The sequence below is a fragment of the Mustela nigripes genome, chromosome 5, assembly GCF_022355385.1.
Source record: "Mustela nigripes isolate SB6536 chromosome 5, MUSNIG.SB6536, whole genome shotgun sequence".
NCBI lineage: Eukaryota > Metazoa > Chordata > Mammalia > Carnivora > Mustelidae > Mustela > Mustela nigripes.
The window spans coordinates 135,938,883-135,966,497 of record NC_081561.1 but is presented as its reverse complement, the minus strand read 5'-3'; the positions used below and the strand labels follow the sequence as shown (position 1 = coordinate 135,966,497).

The following is a 27,615-nucleotide window of genomic DNA, read 5'->3' as shown; positions in this document are numbered from 1 at the left end:
AAGACAGCATGGTACTGGCATAAAAGCAGACACATAGACCAGTGGAACAGAGTAGAGAGCCCATATATGGACCCTCAACTCTATGGGAAAATAATCTTCGACAAAACAGGAAAAAATATACAGTGGAAAAAAGACAGTCTCTTCAATAAATGGTGCTGGGGAAACTGGGCAGCTATATGTAGAAGAATGAAACTTGACCATTCTCTTACACCGTACACAAAGAGAAACTCAAAATGGATAAAAGACCTAAATGTGAGAGAGGAATCCTTCAGAATCCTAGAGGAGAACATAGGCAGTAATCTCTCTGATATCAGCCACAGCAACTTCTTTCAAGATATGTCTCCAAAGGCAAAGGAAACAAAAGTGAAAATGAACTTTTGGGACTTCATCAAAATCAAAAGCTTCTGCACAGCAAAGGAAACAGTCAACAAAACAAAGAGGCAACCCACGGAATGGGAGAAGATATTTGCAAATGACAGTACAGACAAAAGGTTGATATCCAGGATCTATAATGAACTCCTCAAACTCAACACACACAAAACAATCATATCAAAAAATGGGCAGAAGATATGAACAGACACTTCTCCAATGAAGACATACGTTGTCTTCAATGTATGTATGACATGTGGCTATCAGACACATGAAAAAATGTTCATCATCACTAGCATCAGGGAGATTCAAATTAAAACCACATTGAGATATCACCTTATACCAGTTAGAATGGCCAAAATTAGCAAGACAGGAAACAATATGTATTGGAGAGGATGTGGAGAAAGGGGAACCCTCTTCCACTGTTGGTGGGAATGCAAGTTGGTGTAGCCTCTTAGGAGAACAGTGTGGAGATTCTACAAGAAATTAAAAATAGAACTTCCTTATGACTCTGCAATTGCACTTCTGGGTATTTACTCCAAAGATACAGATGTAGTGAAAAGAAGGGCCGTCTGTACTCCAATGTTTAGAGCAGCAATGGCCACGGTCACCAAATTGTGAAAAGAACCAAGATGCCCTTCAATGGACTAATGGATAAGGAAGATGTGGTCCATATACACTATGGAGTATTATGCCTCCATCAGAAACGACAAACACCCAACTTTTGTAGCAACATGGACGGGACTGGAAGAGATTATGCTCAGTGAAATAAGTCAAGCAGAGAGACTCAATTATCATATGATTTCACTTATTTGTGGAGCATAACAAATAGCATGGAGGACATGGAGAGATAGAGAGGAGAAGAAAGTTGGGGGAAATTGGAAGGGGAGGTGAACCATGAGAGACTATGGACTCTGAAAAACAATCTGAGGTTTTGAGGTGGGAGGTCAGGGTACCAGGTGGTGGGTATTATAGAGGGCATGGATTGCATGGAGCACTGGGTGTGGTGCAAAAATAATGAATACTGTTATGCTGAAGATAAATAAAAATTAAATTTTAAAAAAAGAAAAAAATAAAGATATGAAGGTAAATGCAAATTAAACATAGCTATACGTATTCCAGCTTGATAACTTTGGGGAGTAAGAATAACAAGAAATAATATTTCTGAAGATTTGAGTTTTCTTTTCATTTTGCTTTAAAAAAACAAAGGGCGTCAAGAAGGAAATAAAGGTATCTTCAGATTGCAAGGTAATTTGGGTAGTTACCTGCATGTTCAATAAATCGGACATCCTGGATAAATCACACACAGTTGGAGCAACAGAGTGCATTTCATAGTAATCCTTTGGCTTGGTCTTTACTGATGCCTGACACTTGTGAATTTTCAAATTAGCCTAACAGTATTCATTTCCAAGATATCATTTTTAATTTTCTAAGTATTAGTAGGTTGGCATATATTTTGGTATAATAGTAAAAGAGAAGTTAAAATTAATGGTAAGATTTATTATCAATATTAATTTCTAACTGTAAATCCTTTTCAAATAAAGATCCAAGTGGTTAGATTGTCTTAGACTTGAAGTTAAGACTTATTTATTAATTTTTATCTTTAGTTCCTGACAAACAGTAGGTAAGCAAATAAGTATTTTTGTATGTCTACGGGGATCAAGATTTTCAGAATATAATGAGTAAGTATTTTTACTGATGTCCAGCAGTTTTAAATTTTTTGTTGTTTTATTTCTTTGGGGGTCTGGATCTTATCTTTAACTATTAGCATGACTTTTTTTCCCCTAAAACTACCTATAGATTGTCCCATTTCATCAACTTTGAGTAGAAAAATCAATAGAACATGTCATCTGCACTTTTTTAAAAACGGTCTTTATTTATTTACTTATATATATAGAGAGAGAGAGACCATGAGTTGGGGGAAGAACAAAGGGAGAAGGAGAGAGAGAGAGAATCTCTAGTAGACTCTGTGCTGAGCACTGAGCCCCATGTGGGGCTCAGTCTCATGACCTTGAGATTACCTGAGCTGAAATTAAAAGTCAGAGTAGAACTTTTCTGTTTCTGTTTCCCTCCTTCAAAATAAATGGTCTTTACAATGATTTCTTTACATGCAAGTTGTGATCAAGTAGTAACTCAGACACAATGATTCTCAACGGCAATAATTGAGACCCTATGTGAAAAGACACCAACAATGAGAGAGGAGCAAGCTAACCAAGAAAAACCGACAAATAAACAAACAGATAAAAGCAATCAAAGCGAACTATTGCAATGCCCGAAAATACAGGAAGAGGGACAGAAAAGGGCACAGTGGGAGTGACATGAAAGATTTGTTTCCTGGAATTGTCTTACAGAAGATTAACTTAGTGAAGAATGTCAGACTTTCTGCTGCAGTGGCAAATTGGAGGAGACGGGAAACAGAGAAAGAAATAGGAGTGGAGCCGATGTCTGGACAAAATGAATGAAGGACAAAGTGAAAGAAATAAGAACACATAGAAAAAGGTCCTATTTTTGCTTAAAGACAATATTGCTCTCCTTGTCACTCGGGCTGGATACTTGTGATTTATTGATTCCTCTCTCTCAGCCTCTGCATTCAATCAATTGCTTGGTCATTGTGGCTTTTACCTATAAAATGTCTTTCTTAATCCACTTCTTTTCCTTGCCCCTAAGATCATCTTAATGCAGATCTCAACTTCTTCGTACCTAGACCCTTACAATGATATTCTTGCTTTTGATTTCATACCCCTAGGCTATGGACAGACTCATGTTTCCCCAAAATTCCTATGACAAAGCCCTAATCCTGTGACCATATTTTGGAAATAAGATGTTTGAAGAGCAAATGAAGTTTAAATGAGATAATGGGGGGGGTGGGTCCCTAATCCAATAGGAATGGTGTCCTTATAAGAAGAGGAGGAGGGGCACCTGGGTGGACCTGTGTCTCCGTTTGTTTTGTTGAAGGTCTGCCTTTGGCTCGGGTCATGATCTCAAGGTCCGGGGATGGAGTCCATGCAGGACCCCTTGCTCAGCGGGGCGTCTGCTTTTCCTCCTCCATCTGCCCCTCCTTCCTCACTCATGTGCTCTCTCTCCAAATAATAAAATCTTGAAGAAGAAAGAAGAAGAAGAAAGAAGAAGAAGAAGGAGAAGGAGAAGGAGAAGGAGAAGGAGAAGGAGAAGGAGAAGGAGAAGAAGAAGAAGAAGAAGAAGAAGAAGGAGGAGAGGAGATGCCTAGCAGAGATGAGCGTGCATGTGAGGGTGCCCTGAGAAAGCAGCCGTTTGCAGGGTGAAGAAAGAGGTGTCGGTAGAAACCAATCTTGATCTTAAACTCCCAGACTCCAAAATTATGAGAAAATACATGTCTGTCATGTAAGGCACCCAGTCTGTGTTGTTTTGTTATGGCAGCTTTAGCAGACTAATATGTCCTCACAGTGAAGGTGGAAAAAAACTTTTTAAAATGCTACACTTACTCTCCTCCTTGCAAATTGTTAATGACTCCCCATAGGGATGTCTCACCCTGGTCTTTAAGGGTATCCTTTTCGAACTTGTCTTTGGCCATTCCCATGTTTCCAAAAAAAAAAAAAAAAAGGGACTCTTCATCATTTCTATACATCCCAAATAATGTCCTGTTTCCGTGACTTTCCTACTCTGTGCTCTTCTCTCTGGGAATGCACACTCTTTCTCTGACCCCAGTAACCATCAGAAGTAGCAGGAGCCTCATCTGAAGAAGTCCCAGGGAGCCACCTCCAGTATATTGACCTGAATGAATACATCACCAGAAATTCACTGGGACACCCACATCACTGGGACCCCACAGGGGTATGAAATCATAAGCTACAGAGACTGTGGAAGACCCAGAAAAAATACCCTCTAATCTCTATTATTGACCTGCAGGTCCTGTTAGCATTTGAGTCTGTGAGAGAGATAAGCCTCTGGGTGCATCGTTTCAGGGTCTTAGCTGGAATCCAGCCACGTAAACTGCTCTACCCTTCACTTGGGTTACATGCAGCTTCCATCTCTGAGATCAGCTCTAGCTTAAGAGAGGTCTTCTGTCTCCCCAGCTTCAGTTTGATTATTTTAGTGATGTGTTAGTGCCTTGATTCTCTGTAACTAGATCCCTCTCCGAGCCAGTAAGTTGCTGCCTTCTTCCACAATTATTAAGTTACTGCCCCATACCAAGCCCCACCAGAGTCCATATTGTCGTGATACATGCTTCTAGGTATCCCTGACGCCACGCTGCCTAGCTCCGTGCTGATCATCTATTAGAGATCTGCCAGTCTTTTTTTCTCTGTCATCTTGCATCACCTTGGTTGACTCTGGATCTTATCCTGAGTTTAGGAACATTATTCTATCCAACTGGATTGGTCCATAATTTCACTTGTTATTTGTCCTGTGAGAATGACCCAGTTCCACTTTTAGACCTATTGGAACTCGAATCCTGTTTCATGGAATCCTTGAGAAACACTCAGCCAATCTTTGTGTCCTAATGATTTTTTTCTCTCTCTTATGTGTCCTATTCAGTCTGTCAACAAATCCTATAATCTTTCACTTCCTAATATATTCAGAATCTAATTACTCACTTCCAATTATGTTCAGAATCCAATCCACTCACAGTCATTTCCCACTGTTGTTATTGCAATGGCCTCCTGCTTTTCTTATTTCTGTCTTTGATAATCGAGGCTACTATCAATGTATTAGTCAGAGTCTTCCTAAAATTCACGTTATGTTGTATCATTCTTGTGCTCAGGACTCTCCAGTGGATTCCCATATCACCCAGATTAAGAGCAAAGTCGCTGCTGTGACCTGCTAAGACTAAAGGATCTGTCTTTCCCTACTAACTGCTGTTTTTCTGACCTCATCTCTTATGGTTATCCCCATCACTCACTCAGCTCTTGCTGCTCTAGCTTCCAGCTTCCTTCTTAGTTCTCCGATGAAACGGGAAGTTTTCAACCTCAGAGCTTTTGCATTTGCTCTTTGCTTTCCCCACAATACTTTCTCCAGATATGCTTACTGCTTCCTCATTTACTTCCTTCAGTACTTTTTGCAAAAGTTATGGTCTCAGTGCTATCTTCTCTGGCCACAGGATCTAATAGTTCAGTCATCTACGGGACATATCTTTTGTCTTTTCTCCATTTTAATTTTTTTCTCCTCAGCAGCTCTCACTATCCACTGTAGTATATATTTGTAGGTGTATTATTTATTGTCTGCTTTCCTTTCTAAAAGATAAACTTCATGAATGCAAGAATGTTTTCTGTTTGGCTTACTGTTCTAATCAACACAAAGAATATTGTGTGGAGTGTACCTACTAGGTACGCAGGAAACACCGAAAGAATGAATAAATGAATGAATGTCTGCCTGGATTTTGAGTCCTGCCTTTTCTGATCTAACCTGTCATTCCATGCTTGTGTCTTTGTCCTGATGTAGGAAGGCTGGAGAAGACTCTGAGGACCTGGATGTTCAGTACAAGGTCTTGGTGATCAGAACCACTCTAAGCTCGCTCTAGATGAAATAGAAACAGAGTTCACTGGCTCTATAACCACAACAGCAGTCACACTGCTAGTCATTCTAGGACACATTGCAGCTCCGTGGTTGAAGAGGCAAAATCCATTTTTAATATCCACTTCAGGATCTGTTGGTTTCCATATTTATCTTAGAACATAGAGGAATCCAAAATCTGTGCTCAAAAACATTCAGCAGGGAAACTACTTTGGAGTTTAACATATCCTACTATCAAGAAATTCTTCGAGGGGCACCTGGGTGGCTCAGTCTGTTAAGCATCTGCCTTCTGCTCAGGTCATGATCTCAGGCTCCTGGGATAAGGCAGTGAGTCAGGCTCCCTGCTTGGTGGGGAGCCTGCTTCTCCCTCTCCTTTTTTTTTTTTTTTTTTTAAATATTTCTTATTTATTTACCTGACAAAGAGAGATCACAGGTAAGCAGAGGCTGGCAGAGAGAGAGAGAGAGAGAGGGAAGCAGGCTCCCCGCTGAGCAGAGAGCCTGATGCGGGACTCGATCCCAGGACCCCGAGACCATGACCTGAGCCGAAGGCAGCGGCTTGACCCACTGAGCCACCCAGGCGCCCCTCTCCCTCTCCTTCTTAATGGTGCTCTTTCTCACTATCTCTTCTCAAATAAGTAAATAAGTAAATAAATAAAACCTTAAAAAAAAGAAATTCTTCTAGTTAATCTAAATATCTTGTGCTAATAGTAAATTCATTTTCTCTTATTCTATGCTCAGGAAAATAGGAATAGGGAATACGAGGTCTCTGTCATCCACATGATAATTTTTTTATGTGAAAAATCTTTTTGTCTAGGAAGCATTCCTAGAAGTCAAGCAATTTGTCCCACCAATTAGCTAATACCTTGTCTGTAGCTGTTAATATAGGTGATGACAACAAAGATGGTTAATTAAGATAAAAAATTGGTTCTTGCTTCTAGGCTTGGGGTAAGAAAATACTCATATACATATAATGTATAAGTATTTTTAAGAAGTTTTGTCTGCTTTTTGGAATACAAGGGGCTGCCCTAAGTATCTTAAGGATCCTTAGATTCATGAGTAAAATAATTCTGGTCTGTAGGAAACATTGACTGACTGTCTTCTCAGCATTTATTAGCCCTCTGCCATCTTCCTCACAGCACCCAAATTTTGATTCTGATACTGCGTCATTTGTACATGCTATTTGTCTTCAAGTTCTCTTCTCGGCCCTCTGCCCTGGAATGCTGACCAGTATGGACCATATCAACAGAGCTCTGGCATCTTCAGGTTTCTGGTTTGGTTTGAATAATGAGGAGCCACAATAAAAACAGGAAAAAACAAGAACATATGATTATTGCTTCCCCTAGCTCCCTCGCAACCTCCTCTGAAATTACTTGTGTTCCTAATGAGTCACTGCTCCTTTTAACATGCTATCCTCCACAGGAACTCCTCTTCCAGATTTTAGTAATCTCTTCCTCCCCTTTCCCTTTGGGTCTGGGATTAGAATGCACGTTGGTGCAGCCACTTTGGAAAACAGTGTGGAGATTCATTAAGAAATTGAATATATGACCCTGCAGTTGACCTACTATGGCCCTGCAATTGCATTACTGAGTATTTACCCCCCAAATACAGATGTAGTGAAAAGAAGGGCCATCTGTACCCCAATGTTCATAGCAGCAATGGCCACAGTCGCTAAACTGTGGAAAGAACCAAGATGCTCTTCAAGGGACAAATGGATAAGGAAGATGTGGTCCATATACACTATGGAGTATTATGCCTCCATCAGAAAGGATGAATACCCAACTTTTGTATCAACATGGACAGGACCGGAAGAGATTATGCTGAGTGAAATAAGTTAAGCAGAAAGAATCAATTATCATATGGTTTCACTTATTTGTGGAGCATAAGGAATAACATTGGAATATGGAGAAGAGAAGTGAGTTGGAGGAAATTGGAGGGGGAGATGAACAATGAGAGACTGTGGACTCCGAGAAACAAACTGAGGGTTTTGGAGGGTGGGGGTGGGAGGTTTGGTGAGCCTGGTGGTGGGTATTATGGAGGGCATGTATTGCATGGAGCACTCGGTGTGGTGCATAAACAATGAATTCTGGAACACTGAAAAGAAATTTTAAAAAATAAATAAAAATTTTTTAAAAATTAAGAATATGACTTCACCCCTCAAAAAAAAAAAAAAAAAAAAAAAAAAGGAAAGAAAGAAATGGCTCTTTCTCCAAGTTCCCATGCTACGCCTTATAATCTTACTATACCCCATTCGCAACTTTGCAATTTGGCCCTTTAAATAAAACAAAAACAAAGGCAAATACATCTCACCTCAAAATATCCTAATTTAGTGTGTATGTTTTCTGATTCTTTTGGGACTCTGACAAATAGAGACATCTATAACTTGTTCATGTAGACTTATTTGCTTTGGGAAAATATTGTGTTAAATGTAATGCCAAGGATGGGTCCTGATTAGCTAAGGCCAATGAGAACATTTTATTCCACTTGGCTTGGTAGGAAGAAGGGTAATAGGCACATAACCTAAGCTGATTCAATTGGAATAAATATTATAAATTTTGCCTGGAACTTTTAGACACAAGTACTTTCTTTCCCAATGTATAAACCAAGAATTATGTAGACTATTATCTGCTAGCTATCCTACAACCATAGGGCAATCAGCCTTAGAATAAAGCCAACATGTGGACTACATAATGGTGAGTAGAAGATAAAAACCTTAACTGAAGGTTAATGAAGATCCTTAACTGAAACTTTAGATACATCCTGAAATCTGTCCTTTTATGCTTTCATTTGCTAATAAATCTTCTGTATTGTTTTTGCCAATTTCAGCTGGCTTTTCTGCAGCTTGCATCATAATGAGTCTGAACAAACACATGTTCACACAGAAGCTTGATTCTGATGATTTACCACAAATTTTCCAGCTGGAAATAGGTACAGGTAGCGAAATAAACCAGCAGGAAGTAATGATCTCTTTTCCTTTCTCAAGGGCTCCTTGAAGTATTTCCAAGTGTCTAATAAAACTGTGTGCACCAGTGAGCTCATCTAGCTACGCTGGAACACTCTTTGTAGGAATCCAATTAAGACATTCTGCAATCCACACGATCTTTTCCCATTGCAAACTCATCCACAACCTGATGTCATTACTGGCACAGTTATCTTGTAAACAAAAGCTCAGTTCAAAACAGTACTTAGCAAAATCGTTATACACAAGTGAGGCAGAATGGTAGTGGCCAATGAAATTAATTTTTAAAGTATCTGGAAAATGTTAAGGTCCTTTGAAAAAGAAAGAAATAAGGACAGAGGAAAGTGTAGATGATATTAATATATGATGAAGAACAAAGAAAAGACTCCAATATGCCTAGACTGTGACACAAACCCAAGGGAACTATGACAAGCGCACAAAATCTCAGAAGTGAATTTATTAGGAGATTTCAGAGATCAGAAGCTATTTCAGGCCAAAATAAATAAATAAACAAGTAAAAGATTGTTTTCTACCACTTTACATCATGAAATGTGGGATTATCCTGTGCTGGTGACCCATTGAGAATCCAGATATCCGGGACACTTGGGTAACCAATTTCCACTGGCTTTGATTACAACGTAACAGGTGTCATTGATGGTATGTAGCAATCCACAAGGTATAGTAAGAGTGGTATATTATTCAACAAATATTTATTTTGAACCTTTATGTGTCTGTTTTATTTATTCTTTAAATATTTTTAAAATTTATTTATTATCTTAGAGGGAAAGAGAGAGAGAGCAGGGGGAGGGGCAGAGAGAGAAGGAAAATCTCCAGAAGACTCCCCACTGAGCAGGGATCCTGACACAGGACTTGATGTCTGGAGCCTGAGTTCATGACCCTGAGACCATGACCTGAGCCAAAGTCAAGAGTTGGAGAGTTGGATGCTGAACTGAGCCACCCAGGCAACCCTATATGTCCGTTGTTTTTATTTAAAAAAAAAAATTTTTTTTTATTCATTTATTTGAGAGAGAGAGAGATTAGAGTGAGAGAGAGAGCATGAGCAGGGGGAAGTCAGAGGAAGAGGGAGAAGCTGACTCTCCACTGAGCAGGGAACCCAGTGCAGGGCTTGATCCCAGGATCCTGAGATCATGGCCTGAGCCAAGGGAAGATGCTTACCATTGAGCCACCTGGTCACTCCCATGTGTTTGTTTTAAATGTTGAGAATATAAGAGTTAAGAAACACAAAACTATCTGCCCTCATGGAACTTACATTCTAAGAGTAGACAAACAATAAACTAGAGAAGTAAGGAAAATGTATATAATGTTGGTGCCAAATGCTCAAGAGAAAAAAACGGAGGATAGAAAGTTCAAGGTAGAGTGGAGGTCATTTTAAAATTTTACATAGGCATCCAAGAAAGACTTAGAAGAAGGTGACATTTAATAAAAGACCTGAAAGTGTTTAGGGAATAAACCCTCTGAATAATTTTCTGAGTTGTATTTCTTGGCAGAGAGGTATTGCATGGAGAGGCCCTGCGGCAGGTGCTTGCGTGCTAGGTAAGCTTCAGGAACTGCAAGAAGTAAATGTGGCCTACAGTAGAGTGACTGAGGAAAGAGTTGTAGTTGAGACTAGGCATCCAATGGGGAGGTAGGGGCAAATCATGTAGGCCCCTGAAGATCGTAAAAGGACTTGAGTCTTCACGCTAAATAAGACGGCATACTTTTGAAAGGTTTTGAGCAAAGGGGCACAGCTGATTTATGCTGTTGTAAAAATGTATCAGGTCATTATATGAAGATTAGCCTGAAGTCAAGAGATGACTTAGCAAACGATTTTGCTAAGATTAGCCTGAAGTCAAGAGATGACTTCCACGGTGACTGCAGTAGAGCTAATGAGTGATGGATTTTAGATATGTTTTTAGTAATCAAGGGGAAAGTTTTAAGACTATTACATAGAACGCCCATATAACTTCCAGCCAGATACATCAATTGTTTGCCTCATTTACTTCCTCTAAATCTCCTCTTTCACCACATTTTATTCTGCATCACTTGAGAATATGTTGGGTATACCACGTATTACTACTAGTAAGTATTTCAGAGTTTCTTTCCTAAGAACAAGTATATTCTATAGATTTTAAATTTTAGTATTTTTAAAGATGAAATCGACATGATTTGTTGATTGACCAAAGGTGAGAAATGAAAAAAAGAACCGTTAAGTGTGACACTAAAGCTTTAGCTTTAGAGAAGGATAGCATTATCACTGACTGCTATGAGAAAGGAAAAAACAGGAGTAGGTCTGGAAGAGAAGGTTACAAATCTAGTTTTGGACATACTTCACTTGGCATACCTTTTAAACTTCCCAGTGGAAATCCCAAGAAGAGGATTGGATATTCAAGTCTGGAATTCGGGACTGAGGTCTGGGCCTGTAATTTACATTTAGGAATCCATAGCATATGCATGATATTTAAAAAAATATAAGAAATATGAGTTTCTTATGAAATTGCATAAACACCTTTAGGAATTAGTGTATCTGGAAGACAGAAAAGATCCAAAGATGGAGCTCTTGATCCTTCTCAGTCTAGACATAGGGGGGATGAGAAGGAAGTAGGAAAGGAGACCAAGAAGAAGTAACCAGAAGAAGCAATACAATGAGGCCAGTGTGTGGTAGGTTCAGAAGGCAAGCGAGGAAAAACATTTTAAGGAGGAGAGAGGAAATAAGTCAAATGGTTCTGATAGGTCAAGATAGGGACAGAGACAAGAGCATTTAATTTAGCAAGGGAGTCAATGGTAACTAGAAAAGTGGGTGCTGTGAGTTCAAGAGCAAGGGGCATGAGAGAAATGCCAACAGTGATTATAGACAACTCTGTCAGAGCTGGCTTAGAAAATAAGGGGTGATATTTGGAATTCAGGTCAAGATCAAGGTTTGTTTTCTTTTTAATAGGAGATGAATAACAGCATGTTTACATGCTTGTGAGAATAAACTAATAAGAGAGAAGAAATTAAAGGTTCTGAGAAGAAAGACACTATCATTGGCAGGAAGGATGGATTGAATATATAAGGGAGGAGTTCGCCTTAGCTGGGAGCTTGAGGAGTTCATTAGCGGCAATAAAAGACAAGTTTGCATATTATATATAGCACTGATGCAGATAGTGCAGATGGTGGTGGGAGATTCTCAAAATCCTCTTTTGATTACTTAAAATGTTCAAGGAAAATAGGAAGAAAAATTAGCAGTTGAAAATTTAGAGGCAGGAAAGATGTTAGAAGTTTGAAGAAAAAAGAAAAAGTATGAAATTTGCTGAGGGACGTGAAAGGGTGTATTGATTAGAGAAAGAAAGTATTCCAGGGCATCGGATGGAGGGATTGCGAATGGGGAGCGCAGTTGGGGTGATGGGGTTTTTCTCGCGTCATGTTCGGCAGCGTGAGCACAGGCACAATGTAGGTAGAGTTGAATTTAACAAGGTACGCGGTTTACCCAAGTGAGTAGGACAAAGTGAGAGGAAAAGTAGTTGAAGAGAAATGCAAGGACATGAAGATAATGATTAAACATGGACTTTACACCGGTTTCAGGCGAATAAACATAAAAGGGATGGGAATGAAAAACAATGCTAGGACCAATAGTCCCCAAGCTGCCATAGATGGTTAATGTAGGTTATGCACTATTTTCACCTTAGATACCCCTTTCAAGTGGACTCCATTCATCCCTGAAATTTCTGATTTGTATATTTATTATAATAATTTTCTGGAAGATGACACTCAAATGTCTTGTTTTATCCAAACATGGTATTATATCAGTTTCCAAAAGATCGAAGTGAAGTGTATTGAAGATGGATTCTAAGGCATCAGAGGGGCAGCAGTGACCCTAACTACAGATACGAGGTCCTGCTCAGTTGAAGGATTATTGGAATTGGAGCACTAGACAGCGTGGGCTGGAACCAAAGACGGAAGTGGTCAGAGAGTGGGGTTTAACAGCTGAGATTATCATTATGGAATAGTTGTCAGTATTGGTAATGACAAGGTCAAGACTATGATGATGAGAGTGGATGGCTAAAGGAGGGACAACAGCAGTCTAAGAAGAACAGCTTCTGAAGGAACCATAGGAAGAAGGTGACAATATCACACTGGAGAGTTAATGACTTATCTTAAAATGTATCAGCAGGTTAAATGTATTTTTTTTAACAGTATTAAAATCCTAACTTTTAGAATTCCTGAACAATATTAAATATGAGTTGCAATAGATGTAAAAATTCAATGTCTTAAGCTTCAATTTCTCTGATTTTGATTTAAGTAAATATCTGCAAGATCCTGTTCACCCTAATACTGTGCTCGTATTGAATCCTGTTTTGTTGGCAAATAACTTTCTTTCACAATCCATTCTATGTTCAGGGACTGGAAGTTTGGGAATTATATTTCTCAGGCTCTCTTTCCTCTGGGTTTTGGGTTAAATTTGCATTGGGCCAATGCTCTCACAAGAGATCTGAAAGCAAAGGGGACACAGAACAATTCTCCCTCAGACCTCAACCGCATTATTTCTACAGTGGCCGATGGAATGCCAAGCTCCACCACCAGGGGAGGCCTCTGAACAGGGGCATTGTGCTACTGCCGGCCATTTGTTGCAGCATCTTGACCTCTAGGTGTCAGCAGTTAGTCGCTGAGTTCTGAAATTGGCCCTCCAATGGGGTTACCTGAAAGTTAAAGGCAGCCACACTAATGGTCACTTCCCTAGCTTTACCAACAACTTTTGAGCCCTTAAATCCCTTTATCAAATATTCATATTGTTTTGATTTTTCATTAATGAATCCTGATTGGCACAATATTTCATGCTAAGACTATTCCAGAAAGATGGGAATCTTGTATTGGTTGGTTGATCGGATCGGGTTTGTATACAGTGATGATCTCAGTCCAATGTAAAATAGAATTCTAAGGAGAAGGGCATGCAGTGGCTAACATTTGCTTAAAGTAATACCTATGGATGCCTAAAGTTAAGGGACTACTGAAGTCAAGAATTCAGGAACCCACATTGTCTACTGCTGTAGAATAGGAAAGAGAACTAGACAACTATGCATGCAGCATGTCAGCTCCTTCAGACTATAATAGAGACCATACGAAAGAACATGATAAGCCCAAGAACTTTACGGTCTTGGATCAAGGCATGGCCAAAGACCCAGAAATCTTCTAAGACCCTTATACTTGCTGTATTGTTGATATAACCAAAAATCAGACCCAAGGTCTGTTGCTACAGCCTACAACTTTATAATGCAAGATGAATGCAAAGCCTTGCTAGGTCTCTTATGTGAAAGTGAGGCTTGTTACAGTGAAAAGTGGGCCCTGTGAATTGGGGAAAAGGACTTTTGGAGGACTTGGTTGAGCTTAATACTTTGAACCCCAAATCTTTCTGAGGCTTCCTTGCTGGCAGAAGTGAGCCTTTCCTCCCTGGTTTGTCCTTTATCTCTTGTTAGCAGACTCCACCAGCAGAAATTACCTAGTAAGGGGCTGCCAATCTCTTAAAATTCAATCAGACCAGAACTGACTGATTTGTTAAGTCTCTTGAACTTTAAGAAATAAGAGAGGTTTTTTTTTTTTTTTTTTTTAATAGAATTTCCCTGCTCTGTGAATAGAAGCGTGTTTTGAAGAAGCTTAAGACTAAAGGAGGGAGGTGGAAATGAAAATCCAGTTTTGGATTGCACATGTTCTCTGGCCATAACGATACACCTCTAGTAAGACCCTAAGGCTGATCCTTTTGATAAAGAACATATTTTAATTACGGCAAGTTTCTGCCTTAGTATTAATATGATTACATAAAAGAGAAATGATAGAAAAAATGATTATTTGCTGATTTTGAATGGGCACTAGAACTCTAAATTTACAAATCCTTAAGAGTACGGTGATGCAGGCATTGGGGTAAAGCTAAACTGAAACCAGTGTGGGGGTTTGTTAGCTGTTTGTTAGCCCTCCTGTTAACGGAGAAAGCTGCCCTGCTGGATGAGAATGGGTCTCTATGTAAACTGAAAGAGTAGGAAGAGAGGACAGATGAGAAGGACTGACCTTCAGCTTGGTACAGGAGGAAAGTGGAAATTGCTACCCCAACAGCTGTCTCTCAGCCTGTGATGGTCCTGTGGTTACATTTTTCGGCTCTTAGTAACTGGTATCCTAACCCAATCAGCTTGTTGCAAAGTGGAGAGACTGTTTTCCCTTCATTCGCCAACTTCAGTACAGTTCCTGTAACTATACTAGTGATGCGTTATAACTACATTGCATTTCCTGGCCACATGCCAGGCACTGAAGTATGAAGTGCTTTCCAGGTGTCAGCCCATTTAGTCCTCACAATGGCCCTGTGAATGAGATATACGGTTATAACCCCCATTATGGGTTTATAAAATCTGAACTTGTGAGAGGTTAAATTTCTAGCGAAAAATCACACGAGTAGCTAATGATGGAGATTGATCCACGCCCAGGGCTTTCTTGTACCAAATCCGAGACTGACCATTATACTATTCTGACTTCCTTCGGCCGCACATGGCCTTATGTCCCATAGATGTTACCCACTGAGCTCCCCTCAAATCCATCCACCATTTCCACCACCATCTCTCTAGTTACGAACACTATAATCCTCCTAAAGGATTACTATAGTCGCTTCCTAAATGATCCACCTGTACCCATTTGGTCCCATCTCTGATCTGTTTTCATATTATAGCCAAAAGGGAACATTTCAAAACATGAATCTGATCACGTTGCATGACCTACTAAAAACACTTTCATGGCTTCGTGTGAAGAGGCATTGATTCAGGCTGGTCTTTCAGGCCTGCCTAGTCTGTCCCTCATCCCCCGTGAGCCTCATGGGGCCCACTGTCCCCGAAGCTGCCTCCCTCCCCTTGCTGTCTCTTCTGCAGACGGACCTCCCCCCTTCCTCCAATGCACCATGTACTTCTCTTCCGTAGAGCCTTTGCTTATGCCCTTCCCTTTGTCTCGAGTGCTCGTCCGCACTGCACCTTACATCTCCTGCCCTTCCTAGCAGTCTTTCTGGTCATTAAACTAATTCGCCAAAATTATTAACTAATTCACCAAAGGCTCTCATAACATGTGTCTCTTCTTGGAGGTTGGGGTTTTATAATTATTGGTGTGGCTCTCTGATGAATGGCTGTTCCCAATCATACGGTAAGCTCTGTGAAGGCAGGAACTAGGGCAGGTTTTGTCTGCCCCTGTAGACACAGTACATCAGGCATAGAGTGGGTGTTCAAACAACAGTTGGTGAATAATAGAGGCTACAACAAACCTCCCCTGAGATGGGGGCTATGAGAAAGACAAGCCTTTTCCCAACGTCTGTAACATGCTTTGGCCTTGTGCAGGGGGTGGAGACGAGCTGAGAGTGGAAGGTCAGCTCTTCAGACAACCAGGACTAGCCTGAAAGCCCAGCCTCCAGGCTCCTCCTGAGCCTAGGAGGACTGTGTCTCATAAGGGAGTTTCACTTGATGGGAACAATGTTTCAGTCCTAGAATTTACAAGTATGGCCACTAAGAAAGCAACTGCTTGATACACAGAGCATTGAGTTTGTAAAATACCTTATTCTGTCTTCAAAAGCCTTCCGGGTGAATTGGCTTTATAAAGATGGAGACTGAGAGGGGGAATGGAGTCTGATCCTTTCCTCTTGAGTGGCAGGCCTGGAAGTCTGGAACCCAGTCTCATGACCACACAGGAAGAGGGTGCTATCTGGAATGACTCGGATCTTCCCGGTTTTCTCCACAAAAAGCTCTGGGTATCCAATAAGTGTCACCCTGAGGCAGATGGAGGGTATACATTGAGAGTGAGTCCCCCAAACAGCGCCCTCTCCAGGCTTAACTTCCTGGTGTAACAAATTCAGCCATCAGAGATTCATTCTTTGGTCTACAAAAAATGAAAATACAAGGAAAAAGAGCACATCAGATTGGTTTACCGGATTCCTTTCAGAAATTGTTGTTTTGATGAGATCTGGAAGAAAAAGGAGTTTGAAGAAAATGCACAGTTAAATCATGGAGTGTTGACAGCAAGTGAGGGAAAGGCAGGAAGCAAAGACGGCCCCTCCATTTAGCAAATTTAGAGAATGGAAAACTGTTTCGACAGATTAAGAATTTGATTCTTGCAACACAGCTTTCATTATTTTGGTTGCCATAATCCTGTTCGACTTGCGCTGCTTTGTTGGGGAAGGGAGACTGTGTTTGACTTTGCTTGGAGACCATAAAACCACAACAAAATAGATTCCGCTGAACGCTACTAGGCAACACCAGGATCTCCTCTCCACAACGCGAAGGACTTGTGAAAAAGACAAACGGCTCCCAATGTGTTGCATGCGTGCAGGGCGTCTTAAGAAACCGAAGGTGGTTCTGAAGCATCATCTTCATGAATAACCAGGAATAAATAGAACTAAGATGTCAAGAGACTTCTCAGGAAATCTGAGCTTTATAAACAACAACAAAGTCTATAGTCTCACCACTTTCCCCCAAATTGTTTGCAACTGATCTGACAGCCAAAAGGTCAGCTGTTAGGATCTTTTTGGAAGTTGATTTGAAAGGAGTGTGCTCAATGTCCTCGCTGAACTGCATCACTTCCTTCCTGGGACCATCAGGGAACCTCCCCAGCCTTTCAAGATAGGTTCTGCTTAGAAAGGTCAAGCGGGCAGTGGGAACCCCGGGCGAAAGTTGGCGGCTAGTGCAGCGCATCTCTGCCCCGGCGTCCTCGGTCGTTCCTTCTCCTCCTCTCCCCCCGGAGGTGGACCCCGTAGAAAGGTTCCGCCAGAGGGTGGGTCAGGGCTCAGGTCTGCAGCTGTGGAGAAGCGCCGGAGGCCGTGCATCTCCAGGAGGTAGGGAAAGCCTCCGAGCGAGCCTCCAGGCCCCCGCCCCCGGCTCTTCTAGGGACCCGCTCATCCTAGAACCCGGCGCGGGGTTCCCGGCGCGGGGCGCGGGGCCGGGGAGGGGTGTGGCGGCGCAGGGGGTAGGACCCGCAGGCTGCCGGCGGGGTGGTGGCGGGGGGGGGGTGGGGGGGGGTGTTGAGCCCGCCTGGCCGACCTCCGCAAGGAGCTTCAGTGCAGGGGGCGGGGGAGAGTGGAGGGGGGAGGCCTAAAACCTCAGGGTGCATTCGAGGGGAGGACTCGATTGCAGAGGGAGGGCAGAGTCGCCGAGCAGCTGGGCGCAGGAGTGAGCGAGCGCGCGAGCGGCCCGGGGGAGCGCGGCTGCGGCTCTGCCGCGGGCAGGGAGCCGGCCGGCGCGTCGTACTCCGTAACCTGGGCGGCCCGGCTCCCCGCAGCCCTGCAAGCCGAGCCAGAGCTCCCGGAGCCCGCCGCCGGCCGTGCGCTCGCTTCGCTGCCGGGAACCTGGACGAGCCCGGGAGAGTGAAGGTAAAAGGAAAGAAGGGAGAGAGAGAGAGAGAGAGAGAGAGAGAGAGAAAGGAAGGAGGGAGAGAGCGAGCGCGAGAATATGAGTGTGGGTGCAAGCCGAGCAAATTGCAAATTGTAAGCAAGTTTGTACTTGCACGTTGGGGTTGTGCGTGCTTAATGGGAGGGAGAGGGCGGTGATGGTGGTGGTGATGGTGTGTGTACGTGTCTGATACTCCGGGATGAGGAGATAAGGAGGTGGAGAGCGTCCTCCCCGCAGCTCGTACGTAGATATCCCTATTAATATCCCCCTCTCGGATTGTCATTTCCGCTTGTGGCACTTCTTTTGGGCTCCCGTGATGCAGAAGCAAAAGGCAGCCACCGTCTTGTGATGGCCGGTACTGCTGCTACTATCAGATGGGAGATGCAGGGCGTTGGGCAAATTCTGGGAGCCTCCCTTCCTCCACCCTCGACTATTTTAGGAAGGGCTGGGGGGGGGGGGGGGGGAAGCGGGTAGCACGGCCCAGGGCTTGACGACGCCGCGGAGGCCGGGGCTTCAGACTGCTGGGCGGTCGCCGTGCAATTGCTTCCAGGAGGAGCCTTCGCTAGAGGACAAGAGAACTTTGATCTCCTCTCGGGAAAGAAGGTTTCAGACGGAGACGGTGCAGGGCTGCCTAAGGAGTGCCGTGACATGGTGGTTCACAGGGCGGCAGGTGCATGGCAAAGGGCAGAAAAACAGTGAGGAATAAAGCAGTTCTCAGCCGCTAAGCAAAGAAAGCCCTTCTGGAAACCGGGGTGGGCGTGCTGCCCCGGGGTGCCAAGAGCTTGGAGGCTGCAAGTTCAGGCCCAGCCTGCGGAGAAACATCAGCCGTGAAACCAGGATTAGCATCCTGGAATGTTCGTCTCTGAGCTTTTCAGTTTGGGGTGGAAACCCTGTATGTATCCGACAGTCTTCCGGGAACGTTCCAAGAAAGTTCTAAGCGAATTATTTTTCTCTTCTTGAGTGTCTATATTTTTGTCTTCATCTGAGCGCTTTTACTGAAGGAAGCACTTGTGTACCAAAGCCAGACTTGTGCAAGAGACAATGTAGTAATTTTCAGTTAAACAACAATCATTAATATGACCCACATCTGTACAAAAGGCTGATCTAATTCTTAGTCATGAAGATTTTTCTTTCAGACGCTTGATGAAAAAGAAATAGTATGGGTAGAAAGTTCCTAATATTGCCTGAACAGGGTAATAAATACACATAGCTGTTTGTTTCTTGTGTTTTTGAGCCTGTTCCTTACTTTGTGGCAAATTTAGAACAAAATGTACCAGATCAATGCTAACTTAATACGTTTCATGCTGAAGATAAAGGCATGGCTTCAGACTGACTCAGATAGTCATATTGCTAGCTTTTGATAATATTCGCTATTATCATCATAGACTCATTTTTATCTTTCTTAACTAGTGATTTTTTCCGAAACTGGCTTGTTCCTGTTCTCACTGTCCCCATATAAAAATTCTTCTCACTTGATTCCTTCCTCTTGCAGGGGAGCAAGGGGTGGGAAAAAGCAGTTTATGGGTCAGACTCTTTCAAGAATGGCTTGTAGTTCAATGTGCAGGACAGGCTCTCTGAGAAGTCTGCAGCACACACAGCTTCTTGGAAATGAAAGGAGGTGTAACTGAACAGGATGTAGGAAGCCCTCGGCTAGGCAAGGTTGGTAACGTTTTCTCAGTTCTAGATGCTGCAGCCACACCCATGGCCTGTCTGTGACTGTCACGTGGTTCCCAAGGGCTCCTGGGAGGGAATCTGCATTTCTCCTCCTCTTAGATGTGTTGTAGGTGCCCTTCCTTGTGATCTAATCCAGCCAGAGCTAGTGTTTGGCAGGCGGATATATATATATACTCTAGCGAAGTAGGGGAGAAAGGTAGCTGATACCTTGGGGTCTGATTTATCCTCCAAGCTTACCAAAAAGTGTGGAACCATGACACATCGTATCCATCATGTTGATCAGCTCTGTACTTTGTCTTTTGCTTACTTGTTTACATTTTTGTTCTCCCAGAAAAAGGGCTGATTCTTACTTGTTACCCTGTACAGCTCATAATAATGAATAATTCACAGTACTGTTCACTGATAACCCGTACACATACTTTAGTCGTGTATTTATATAACTCCAGATGTCCATCTCCTTCCCTACTGCTTAGCCATCTTAGTGTTTATTAATTAGTACCATTGCTAAAGGATGAATGCAAGAAAACAATAATTAAATTTAAAATTAGACACTTCATGTGACTCACTCCAGCAAAGAACGTAGATGTAAGGGGGTGGAGGTGTATTTGTTGGCTTTTTAATTTTTGTTTAATAACGATTTTTAATAGGGGTCTTATCCTTATACATATTTACACATCTACTTTAGTAATATTTATATTTTGTTCTGCTCTGATGCGGTGTTTTATGCTCTCAGCCCATTGTTTTCAGGTAGAAATGAAGCACATCATCTCTGGTGGTCACAGGATTTGCAATTTTCTGCTGTAGTTTCCCAATACCTAAAATTGTAGTTGCATTACTTTACCATGTGTTCTTGGGGCCTCACTGTGTTCTTCCCAGTGTTTTCTTCATGCATTTCTTTTTAGGAGCACAAACAGGAAACTCTTCTGGCAGCCTGTTGTCCATTTTGCTTAGAGACTGGAGACTGGAGTTGAGTTTTGATGATTTGCTGATTTGAGGTCAGCAAATTTGATGATTTGAGATTTGATGATTTGCTCCAGAGCTTTCCACAGGTGCTGCTAGAAGAGTGTATGGTTCAGATAGGAGAACCCCCCCCCCCCCTCGCCGCCCAGAGCAGACAGCATCCATTCCTCCTGCTTTCTGCACAATCAGTGCAGCAGCAGTGGTCATCGATTGGGCATTCAATTTGCTCGCACAGTTCCATGGACAGAACTCACCCTACTTTGTTGTAGTATTATTGATAACATCTCCCCCTCTAATAGGTAAGCTGGAAGAAGGGCTTATCTGTCTTGTTCATTGCTATTTCCTCAGTACCATTGTCCTTTATGAATAGTTTCTCCATACATTTTTGATGTGTGAAATAAGCACTGGGCTCTTAATTCTCTGCTAGCTGTGGTGGATGTACTTAGCTGCGGTGGGTTTCTAGTTCCTTCTCCTGGAAGGATTTGGAGATCGTGCTGGAGACTGTTCATTGGTCACAATCTATCAATGTCTACCTGATCTTCCCTTTCTGTCCCAGTACAGGAGCCGTCCCCACCGCACCACTGCCCACAATCTCCTGCACCTATGAAACACCTTTTAAATTTCCCTGAAGACGGGGAGCTTGTTGATGGTGCTGGACCTTCCTCTGATGTTCTGGCTCTTAGGTCCTGCCCACAACCAGATCACTGCTAGGTAATCTGTCGCTTCCAGGAGTGAATTTCAAGCTCTTATGACCTTGTACGAGTCATTATTTCAGCTGTCACCTATGCTGCCATTGACTTTGCAACTGACAAGCACACTGGAGAGCGTCTCTCCATGTTGGACCCACTTCACATATTGCATATGGGAGAAACTGAGGCCAGGAGAAGGAAAATGGAAACCATATATTTGATGGAATTCTGTTACATGCCAAGTGATCTGCTAAGAATATTACATATTGATCTTTTAAAATCTAACTATACAGGGTGCCTGGGTGGCTCGGTTGGTTAAGCAGCTGCCTTTGGCTCAGGTCACGATCCTAACATCTTGGGATCAAGTCCTATATCAACAAGCTCCCTGCTTAGCAGGGAGTCTGCTTCTCCCTCTGCCCCCCTCCACCCCCCTCAGCCCTCTTGTGCTGGAGTATGTGCACTCTCTCTCTCATTCTTAAAAACAAATAAATAAAATCTTTAAAAAATTAAAAAATATATAACTTATGCAGGATAAAATCAAACTGAATTGGCAATAAAATAACTTCACTTTACAGATTAAGAAATAAGTGTTCAGGAAAGTTAACTTTTCTTAAGGTCATATGGACACAATTTAGACTCTGTTCCAGATCTTTCTTAGTCCACAGTATGTGCATGTCCCATAGGTACCACATCCCCTGTGATAGGCCATTGTTGAGCACCTCCACACAGACAACCAGCTCAAACTCACCCAGCCGATTGGAACAGAGCTAAACCTAGAACTCAAATCTTCTAATCCCCAGTCTCCTTTTATATTTGTTTTATTAATTTGAAATTTTTTATATATGTCCCTGTAAGTGAAAGTATCAGTAAAAAAACAAGATATCATAATTTCACAATGGAGGGAATGTATGTATACATGAATGATGAAAGCAAATATTTTATCTTATGTCTGATAAAGGAAGGATATTGCATTAACTTCTTTTGCAGTGAAGAGGAAGAAGTTTTCTGGGGGTTCTCTCATCGAGGGAAAGTATTATGAAGTTGACTCTAAGAACGTATAGATCAAGGGCTTAGCATGTTTTTAGGGATGTACTTGGTATCGATGGTGGGGATGTTAAAACAAAGCGAGTTATAGACTCTATGCCTGCAGAATGCTCGCTGTCTACTTAGAGTTGAGGCTAACCACAGTGATGAGTAAAAGACAAATCATATTTATAATCATATAGATTGTTAGTGCTGAGTCTATACTGGAGTGTTTAGGGACAGCTTCAAGCTGAGTGTGGGTCCTGGGTCAGGTGTTTAGGGATCCTTTGGGTCTGCTCAGCTGACAGTGCCCCACACAGGGGTGGGGGAAAGTTGTTTAGCAAGGATAGGAATGTATAAGGTGAAGAGTGTTGGAAGTAAAACCCGCATAGGCCTCCAGGCTGCTAAGCTCAGTTGATGGCGCCATGGCCCACAGACCCTCAAGTCAGAATCCCAAGAGTCTTTTCAGACACTTGGAGAACCCTACCAACTGCTTCCTAGCTCCCCTCCCTGATCAGTCACCAAGTCCTGCACATTTTACCTCCTAACGATTTAAAGATTTTGTCTTCTACTCACTCACTGTCTTGTTTCAGTCTGTCATCATCTCCTATCTTGACTCCTCAGATACTTTCCTAACTGAACTTTCTGAATCTTTCAGTCTTGTCTTCTTCAAACACACCCTTAAAAACTGTATCTAGAATAATCTAAATTATACTTGGGCACTTTCAGCTTAAAATCCCTCAGTGGTTTGCTGTTGCCTTCCAGAGAATCAGGACCAAGCTTCTGAGCATAGCACACAGGGCCCTCAACCATCGGTGCTACCTCCTTCTCCAGCCTCAGCTCCAGAATGTCACCTGGTAGAGTCCTTCATGATCTCCCTATTGGGAATCCCACATAGAATCATGCCGTTTCTTGTGTCCATGACTTGGCTTGAGCTATTCACTCTGACTGGCCTGTGCTTTCATATTTTTCTCCGGACTAGCTCCAACTTGTTTACAAAGACCCTGCCAAGACATTTTTGCGGAACCTTCTTATTGGTTTAAATCCCATCCTTTGCATTTTTCACCTCTACATTGGCACTTGCTCATGACATTGTTCTATTATTTTCTTCTATATTGTATCTTCCACTATGTTCAAAGCTCCTCAAAAAATAGAATCCATGTCATATTCATCTTGGGACCACCAGCTTTGAGCTCTGACATCAGAACACATTTGTTATACTGTAGAAGTAAGACTGGATACGTAACCTGCACTTGGACATAAGCAAAGAAATTCTGAGTTCAAAAGATAGGTATATATATGATGTATATATATATCAAATATGTTTGAAATACTTGATATATGTATCTCATATATACCGACAAAAGAGGAGGAGAAAGAGTTAAAAATTAATCTATTGTGTAGTATGATTGTGAACTAGAAGAAGGAAGAAACATGGTGATCTGTAATGCAGTGACTTAGAGAAATCTTCTTTAATTCTATAATTCTTGATTGATAGTAGGAGCCACATCTTTCATGAACTCCAGTGCTGGGCAGGGGCTGGCTTGGGATAGCTGAGTTAAGATGAATTTCTTCCTTCATCACTATTTAGTATATATATGTAGTTAGCTAGCTAGCTAGAGTTCAGAAAGTTGTATTCTTGCATTTGGAGAACTTAACTTTCTATTAGTTTAAAGGAGCCATTTGTAAGATTTTAGGCACTTCCCGCTATTTACTAGTCTCCAAATTATGGTGGATTTTGCATGTGGGCAAGTGGAATATTTTCCCCCAGGAGATGAAGGCTGCTAATGGACACATAATTCCAATAGGGCTAAAGGCCTTGATACATGATAGGCTAGCCATAAGTAATTATTTATCCTCTGAGAATCCCTTAGAGAGCTACCCACTGTGAGTCACCTCTCTAGCCCAGAAGCTCACAGGTATTGGGTCCTCCTTCTACCAAATATCTTTTCAAGGAACCTAGAGAAGTTGGTCTGGGTCTTCTCGCCCATTAGGGCTGTTCACTACACCACTTCACCCTAACTTGCTCAGAGACCAGTATATCCTTTCTTGCTCCATATACCTCTCTGATGGTTTTGCACACAAGGAAGCCGCCATATGCAATGTTTTGCATCCTTTTGGATATAGTATTCTAAAACAGGTAGTATCAGCTTTGCCTTCATGCATGCCAACCAGATGCCAATGTATACCAGTTTTAATCATGCCATTTAAAAATCAATTATAGTTTGTAATTATATTTTGTTACGTAACCAATCTCTCATAAATGATATTGCTTGTATGACCATATGGTCAGGTTACAATATCATTTTTGATAACACTCCTAGACTCCTTTTGGTCTCTTTTTTTCCTTCTGGCAGGTGGACCATCCCACATGTATGTGTTTTCTTTACAGGTTTGCCTTTACCATCTTCCCCTGCCTCAGCACCATCCTTTTTCTTTACCTTCATCCTCCTAAGGCAGAGATGCAGTGTGAGTTGTAATAAAGTGTCATCTCACATAGGCCACCTTAGTGTGGCCCCTTGGTTAAGCTTTTTTCCCTGGTCCCTCTTCACCCTCCTCTCCTTTCTTCATTATTTCTCCTCTCCATAGCAAAACCTTTTCTTCAACTAACACTAGAGTTAGGAAATCCTTATTAAGAGTAAATGTCTCTCAAACCATAAGAGACTCTTAATCTCACAAAACAAACTGAGGGTTGCGGGGGGAGGGTGGGTAGGGAGAGGGTGGTTGAGTTATGGACATTGGGGAGGGTATGTGATATGGTGAGTGCTGTGAAGTGTGTAAGCCTGATGATTCACAGACCTGTACCCCTGGGGCAAATAATACATTATATGTTAATTTTTAAAAATTGTAAAAAGAAAAAAAAAGTAAATGTCTCTCAGTATGAAGTTTTCATCAACTACTCTCCTGTCTCTATTTCTCCTTGCTCAATCCAGAATGATGACTTAAACTTGACCAAAATAGAGAATTCAGGAAGGCGGTACAAGGGTTATGGCTTCTCTGTGCAGGCCACCCCCACCCCCCAAAACCTTAGCCTTCAACCTACTTTAGAGTCTTTCTGTATAGGAAGAAAAGTAGCTAAATCAAATTCATTTTGACTACTAAAAACAGAATATTTGAAACTGATGTTGTTAGAATGATATACTTTTACATTTTTACTGTTTTAATTCATCAAATTGTTATTAGAAGTTAAGATTATCTTGTTATTTTTATTTTTATTTTTAAATTTTAATTCTAGGGTAGTTAACATACAGTATTACATTGGTTTCAGGAGTGCAATATAGTGATTCAGCAATTCTGTGCCTTACTCAGTGCTCATCTAGAAGCTAAGATTTAATCTCATTCCTGGAAAGTGTACAAATGAAACAGCAAAATAAATGTACAAAGCAGGCTGAAATAGCATTGATGGGAGAACTTGGGAATATTGAGAAATAGGACTCCCTGTTTTGACTTCATAATACATTCACTTTCATAGATCGATGGAGAAATTATAGTTTAAAAAGAAAACATGGAAGGGGCGTCTGCCTTTGGCTCAGGTCAGGTCAGGTCATGATCTCAGAGTCCTGGGATCCAGCCCAAGGTCATGCTGCCAGCTCAGCAGGGAGTCTGCTTCTCCCTCCTCCTCTGCCCTCCCCCCCCCACTCCTGCCCTCTGTCTCTCCTCAAATAAATAAATAAATAAAATCTTAAAAAAAAAAAAAAGAAAACATGTAATAAGGAAACCTATCTTTCTCAGCAACCATCTTTTTATATATGTCTCCTGTACTTTGTCAGATCTAAAGACTCCTAGCATTTGCCAAGTACTTTCTACATGTTTCACTTGGTAATGAGTCATCTATTAAAACTGAAGAGCAATAGTTTTCTTTTTAACATTAGGGGGATCTATGTAGATTTTTAAAAAAATATCGTACCTTTTATGTTTGTTTTCCAGGTACCTGAGTTCACTTAACAGAACAGTCTTAAAATAAAAGAAGGAAAAGAAAAAGGGGTCCGGTCTTTGGAAGCGCTGCCCCCTCGCTCGCTGCAGTGGGATTCACGTGCGACCCTATAGACCCAGGGAGCCCGGGCATGTTTCCCTGAGTGGTGTGCTGCGCCTGCGCCCTGGGGCAAGAGACCCTGGTCAGGGTGTCCTGCTGCAGGAAGCACCATGGCGGCTTCTAGGACGGCCTCACGGTCTCCTCGGGACATTGCCAACGTGATGCAAAGACTGCAAGGTAAGGGGCAGAGCGGTCGAGACCGGTTTTGTATTTTTAAGTACACGTTAAAGTTCAAATACCAGCTTCACTCAGGGTCTTTTCAATGTGCTTGCACTTTATTTCCATTTTAGGAGACTACAAGGAATCAAAAGGTGATGTCTCTTTTCCTAGCCTTTTCAGACTAGTCCCTGCTCTTTCCAGGTGCTGTCTTTTTCATGTTGCAAAAAGACAAAGATCGAGCTCTCTGTTTAGCTTGGCGTCTGCATTAGTGTGACCTTGACGGTTAGTCAGTGGCCTGTTGGGAATCCAGTGATGGTCAAACTGCCCTTCAGTCACCAAGGACGATTCCCCACTGTGACCGTGCACAAGGTTACGATGATGGTGACAGAGATTATACACGCTGGCCAAATAAGTCAACAGTAGTTTACTTATCCCAACTAGAAAGCTCTACGAGATCTAGAAAGTCTTTAAGGAAAATGAGGCAGTGAGGCCCAGAGGGTCTGTGACATGACAAGACTAACAGTGAGGGGCAGCGTGGCGACGGGAACCACATTCCCCACCGCTGTTTTTTCTCTAACAGCACATGATGTTCTAGAAGAGAATTAGCCCTGAAATGTCCTGGCAGCTTATGGATTAATTCTGTAATGAATAAATTATGCAATTAATAAAGTCATTGTGAATCAGACATGCATTTAAACATGTATATTCCTTAAACCATGGAAATAATCATCTGTCAGCGTATGAAAATATCCCTTCCTTGTCACCATCCTAATGCTGCCTCTCCCCAGCTTCAGAAGTATATTTTTAGAGGCAAAAATAGCCAGATTTAACACGGTTCTCTTCTAGTCTTTGTCAAGAGAGCTTAAAGGTAATGCTACACTTGGCTTG

General features: G+C 42.0%; 1 protein-coding gene across 12 annotated transcripts in view; it reads left to right on the top strand.

Annotated features, from left to right (window-relative positions):
- The first annotated feature begins 17,313 nt into the window (after nucleotides 1-17,313).
- Nucleotides 17,314-27,615, top strand: part of SYNE1 (spectrin repeat containing nuclear envelope protein 1) — a 464,771-nt gene continuing 454,469 nt past the window's right edge. For 7 of the 12 annotated variants that reach the window (XM_059401288.1, XM_059401278.1, XM_059401281.1 and 4 more), the window contains exons 1-2: nucleotides 17,317-17,636; nucleotides 26,463-26,745. In XM_059401288.1, coding sequence (XP_059257271.1) covers nucleotides 26,679-26,745 — 67 coding nt within the window. In that variant the 5' untranslated portion in view covers nucleotides 17,317-17,636; nucleotides 26,463-26,678. Of the gene's footprint in view, nucleotides 17,637-17,948; nucleotides 18,171-26,462; nucleotides 26,746-27,615 lie in introns of those variants that run through there. The other 5 variants (XM_059401282.1, XM_059401285.1, XM_059401283.1 and 2 more) reach the window with 4 other exon arrangements.